This window comes from Leptinotarsa decemlineata, unplaced genomic scaffold, assembly GCF_025532065.1.
Source record: "Leptinotarsa decemlineata unplaced genomic scaffold, Ldec_3_MD MMD2_tig00000035_RagTag_RagTag, whole genome shotgun sequence".
NCBI lineage: Eukaryota > Metazoa > Arthropoda > Insecta > Coleoptera > Chrysomelidae > Leptinotarsa > Leptinotarsa decemlineata.
In genome coordinates, this window is record NW_027412540.1 from 14,212,061 (window position 1) to 14,217,961 (window position 5,901).

The following is a 5,901-nucleotide window of genomic DNA, read 5'->3' on the forward strand; positions in this document are numbered from 1 at the left end:
GAACTCTTCCATGGGGTCATAGCGATATAGAATTTTATCGAAATGATCCTAATGATAACATTCGTTGGGTGTCTGAAATCGTTCATTCTTTTTCTCAAGAGAGCGCCTTAGACCAACTAATCAATTTGTTGACTGTAGAGATGAATAATTGAATTATAATTCGAAGTATTATTGCTTATTCCTTCAAACCGGAACATTCTTATTTGTGATTATTTGTGATTATTGTATTATGTATTGTATATGTATCACTTTTACCAAGTTACTTAGATGAATAAAAAATGATAAAAATATTATTTGTTTCATTTCTATTTTCCTAATCAATTACTGTAAAGTATATAACATAATGTAAATGAAAGAAATATCAGTTTGAAAAGAATCATCGTAGAGTGCACAATGTCTAAAACAATCGATAAGTTTGGTAGAAAAAGAAAATTGGGTGGTAATGTCATTCGAGGTCCTCCCGGGATTGGTTTTAAATTAACAAAAGATGGTCATTATGACATGCAAAGAAAAATATTGAAAAATATAAGCGAACCAATTGACAAGAGTGATTGTGTAACTGTATCATATCTTGAGGGGGAAATTAACGGAACAAAGGAGGTTATACTTCTAGCCCTACAAGCTGCAATACAATCCACAATAGGTAATATTGCTCGCGATGCCCGTCAAGCATTTGACGATAAAATTGCAGAGGCTCGGATAACTTTCACTCGTAAATTTGACAAACTTACAAATGATGTGGACATAAAAATGTCTGACATAACAGCGTCTACAAATAAAAAATTTGATGCTATGTCAAACATAACAGGGACTACAATGAAAAAGTATGATGTACTAGAAGAGAGAGTTGAAGTTTTGGAGAAAAGCCATAAAGTCAGGCCATCAGGTGGACTGGGATATCCAGGACTGGACATTGATCCAAATGTTAGAATAATAGAACCAAAACCAAAACCAACAGATGACGTATTAATTGAACCAACATGGTGAATTTACTCCCGCGTTAGGTTAGATTAGATTAATACATACTGTAGGTTAGGGTCATAGGTGTTAGGTTAGGTTAGGTTTCACGGCGCGCGAAGCGCGCGGGTGGGGGTGGGGGGCGGCGGGGCCGCGCGTAGCGCGGCCCCGCCGCCCCCCACCCCCCACCCCCCCCTCCTCCCCCCGGGTGGTGGGTGGGGGGCCACCGCGCCGGCGCGCGAAGCGCGCCGGCGCGGTGGCCCCATTACGCTCGCGCCGGCGCGCGAAGCGCGCCGGCGCGAGCGTAGCGAATTGGGGCGTAAGCCGCGCGGAGCGCGGCCCTCTTTCTTCCCACCATTGCTCACCCCGCCCACTTCCTACCATTTCTCGCCCCACCATATTCCAACCATTGCGCATGCACGCCCCCACCTCATTCCCTCCACTCCCAATGATGTTGATACCCCGAGGAGCACGTTCTTCTACATTCAGTACGACAACTCCAGTCATCCAGAGCAGTCCAGCCATACTCAACCAGAAGCAGAGTACTATACGACGAGGAGCTAAGTTTGAGTAAGTTAACAATGTACTTTAATTTTTTACATCTACTAACTTTGTATCATTTTACATTTTCAGAATGGCATCCAACACTCAGGAATTAAATAACGCTGTGGCATCCATCATGCCTATGACAGAGCAGGAGAAGGCATCCACTTCACGAGTTAGGTGCAGATCCACCAGCCCTGACTTATTCGAGGAGGAGGAGGAAGTCAGGCCTGTAAAGAAGGTTTGCCAACGACCTGCAGCGAAGGTTGGTCCTATTTCTAAGTACCGAGCTACTTGCAATAGGACTAATCCTTATGCAGGTAGTTGGTCGACCGCTCCAAACAGCTTAAGGCCCTCCACACCACCCGCAGCAGTAGTGGAACAACCTAGGGCGCCTTCTCCGGAGGAGCCACCAGTTGTATTGTCCCCATCGGAGGAGGCTCCCATCGTATTCACTCCGTCGGTGGTGCCGCTTTCGCCGATGCTGGCAACACCGGTGACGAATCCTGAAGTGTTAGTGCCACAAGTGCGACAGCCTATCGGAGAGGTTAGTGAAATGTTGGACAGTTTTCTACAGAGATGTAAGGAAGCAGAACATGCTTCTCGAGCTAGTGAGGCCGCGTTGGTTAAAAGGAAGCGCGAAATGGCTGAAATTGTTAACCGACGGAGGGAAGCAGAAAAAGTAATAGCCGAACTAGATCGGAAGTATGCATCTCTGGAGAAAAAGTGTGAAGCAGATACCTCTTCGATAGAGACTTATAAAAAGTTAGTGACTTTTATAAAAACTTTCCCATAGATTAAGTGTAAGTGTAGTAAGATTAGTTTTAGGTTAGTTAGGAATATTTAATTAAGATAGTTTTAAGTTTATGTTTGTAATTTTAGGAAATAAAAATAAAATAAAAAAAAAGAAGTGAAATTAAGGGTGTACATTGTTTTGGTTTGGTACACATTGAACAATGCGATGGTTGGAGCATTTTTCTTCACTTCGTCTCATTATTATTTCCTTTTTTTATTTCAATTACAAGTTCTTCTATGCAAATACCTCACATCAATTTTTGTGTTCTCTAATCTATTGTAAATAATCTCTTGGGAAGAAAATATGTTTCATAATGAAATCAATAAGTATATTTCATATAATTCATATAGTATTTTCAATTTTCTCTTTCATGGAATATAGCTCATGTCATTTTTGAAATTCATTCCCACTTAATCCCCTCTCCTCCCCACTCCTATCCCACTCCCTTTCAAAAGTATAAAAGTAGGAATTATCTGTTGGAATATTCAGTTGATCAGCCACCTTCAACATGGAACCTGATTCAACTACTGAGCCGTACAGTGACCCAGCGCATCAACATCCTTACTGGGCTTCTATCCATGAAGGTTTCGTTACCTCCACGACTGCACCTCACTCGATGAATTATGATGACATAATTTATGATGATCGGATACAAGTGCTTCACGTTACTGGAACCGATCAAGCGGACCTGTCTGATGGGGATTATCCAGATCCCTATGATTGGCGGAATGATTACGAATGGGATACACAGTCCGGAAACACAGACGACGACGACAGCGATGACGATGATGACGGTGACGCTGACAATGAGTCCGATGATAGTCCTCCACCATCCCCTATCCTGATTGATGAAGTCCTGAATTCAGACGATGATATGTAATCGTTTCCTCATTTCTCCCATCCTTTCTATTCCTTTCCTTTCCTTCCACGGAGTACACACTTTTTGGTTGGTGTACACGAGGCACTGCGAGGTTGGGGCAGTGTCTTTTTCCCTCTCCCTTATTAGTTTTTTTTTTATAATAATCACTCAGAGTTTCTAATAATAATAATCACTTAGAATTTGAAGAAAATTGTCATTCTTATTGCTTTCGAATTTCAAACACTGAATTGTTCTACATTTACACTTCACCCCCTCCTTTTTTTTCCAATATAAATAAAGCATCAATCCCAGTTCTATATCATTCTTCCACAATGTCGAGTGCTGATTCCACCACCGAACCGATGAGTGTACCAGAGTGTTCTATGACGAGTACAGGCCCCATCCAGGTACATGGAATAGATTCAACGTTCGATCATTTCAGTACAAATTTTGCACAAATGCTGCAACGTATCTATGATCTACCTGATGATTTCCCGGCACGTATGGAAGAAGGTATGCAAGAGGAAGTAGAGGCAGAGTTAGAGATGGATGTCAATGAGTTAGACGATCTAGAGGATAACGAGCTAGATAATTATGCTAATGATGATGCCATTAGTATATCGTCTGATTCAGATGATTATGAGGATGACATCATCAGTATATCATCAGATACAGATGATGATACAATCATCATTGTTTCTGATGATGATGAGGAGCGTTAGTCCATACCATTGCATGGATTAATAAAAAAAAAACAGCCCTTTTCAGGGCTACAATTGAAGACTGAAACAATAAAAAAATAGCTCTTTTCAGAGCTATCATTATACTTTCAAACAGAAACAGGTTCATACCATTGTTAACTTTATAGTCTCAAACAAAATGCATGTATGTAAAAGTATTCATCATTATATGCATACAATGATTGACAAAATGCCAACTTCAACTTTCATTTAAAGTAGTACTCATCATATGCATAGATATTCAATGACTATCAAATTCCAAATATCGACTTTTCAGTCAAAGTAGTAATTTATTTGTCATATAATGTATAGATATTCAAAGACTAACAAATTACTTAGACTTTTATTAGTCAAAGTATTCATTTGTCATATAATCTATGAATACTAATACAACTAACTACTGTTTGTGTGAATAATGTAGCCCTGAAAAGGGCTGTTGTTTTTTTGACCAGTAGGTCCACGGTTATTGTACCACAGGTTGGACATTATTACATATAATACATGTAGATACTCGGGTGAAGTTTGTTAGTGGCCTCTCGCAAGCTTCACACCAATTCTGTCCCATTTCCATAATTGAGACAGTGTTGTGGGTGTTGAAATGGGCATACCACCCTCCATTATTGTTTCTATGCGAATAAAACCGAAAGCAGCACCAACATAGTTTTTTGTTCTCTCCATCTATTGTGCTGATCAATACGTATGCATCCATTGCACAATACAAATCCAAGGGATCTTCCAGTGTCTCACTGACATTGAGCGTTCGCATACCGATCCTCAAAGCACCATCGCCTTCAGTTGTGTCAGCTTCTATCCCTTCATCATCTCCTTCTTCATCCATGACCCTCTCAAACTCCATCACGTCATCATCTTCGTCGCTTTGGTTGGCCTCGTTTTCAACTTCGTCTATCTCATCTTCATCGACTCCAACATCTTCTGCTTCAACTATCACTTCCTCTAGCGGAACATTGACATCCTCATCATCTGATTCGTCTATCCAATTGTTTTCATCAACAGCAGATATTCTATTTAATGCAGCATTTATTTTTGCAGAATTCATCTTGTTGTTGTTTGCTCACAGTTGTAGAGAGTGAATGAATGAACTCTAGGTTTGCAAGTCGACTTATATAGGAGGTGATGCGACTCCCACTTGACTCGTTTAGAGTGGAATAGTAGGAGAAGTTATCCCACTATACTTTCACATGATGTTGATTTGTATAAATAGAGATCGTAGGTGTAGGAGAGAGCATTCATAGTTTTTGTAAGTCATCTCTTAATATTTCTAATCGAATTAGTAAAATGCCGTTTCCAAAAGAGTGGAATGAAAAACCAAAAGTGTGTGTCTACCCAATGATGATTGCAGGGGCTATTGTGTGCTACTTTTGTCAAATAAGTAGACCTAAGGATTCAATCAATCCATGTACTGGTATGTGTAGTGATTGCGTGTTGCGGATTCAACTATCGCCTCCTTCTCATCCACCGAAGCGAACAAAATCGGATTATCGTCAACAACAGTTACAGTGTCTGAAGTGTTCCGAACCTATAATATTTAACAATATAGGTATCTGTAGAAATATTTGCGGTACCTGTGCTGTCGTTCCAACTCCACTGCAACGTTGTTTGCGTTGTGATACATATTCCATGAATTGTTGGAATCATGTATGCAATGCATGTAGAAGTACTTGGGATCTGTGTGAGAAGGTTGGTCAACTCTACCCCAATAGGAGAATCCATTTTTTTCAATGTTGGTGTTTGACGCACGAGCAACAACTATTGAGGAATAGAGTCAAAGAACGTTCCACATCCACAGAGACATATTAACATTTTTCATTTTATATTTTTTATTATCGTTATTGTCCTCTATTATTAATAAATATATATATATATATTTTGAATTTATTTGTATTATTTTCTAACATTTAAAAATACATGCATGCAACACAAAGTTTTCCTCTTAAATGACAAAGATTGTTACATGCGTGAATAGTTCAGTGAGAGAGCGCATGTGC

General features: G+C 39.9%; 1 protein-coding gene across 1 annotated transcript; it reads left to right on the forward strand.

The window, feature by feature from the left end:
* Window positions 1-1,208: 1,208 nt before the first annotated feature.
* On the forward strand, window positions 1,209-3,466 carry LOC141481023 (uncharacterized). The gene is made up of 2 exons (XM_074171934.1): window positions 1,209-1,527; window positions 1,591-3,466. Exons 1-2 carry the CDS (start codon window positions 1,373-1,375, stop codon window positions 2,294-2,296), a joined length of 861 nt encoding a protein of 286 aa, XP_074028035.1. The 5' UTR covers window positions 1,209-1,372; the 3' UTR covers window positions 2,297-3,466.
* Window positions 3,467-5,901: the final 2,435 nt, after the last annotated feature.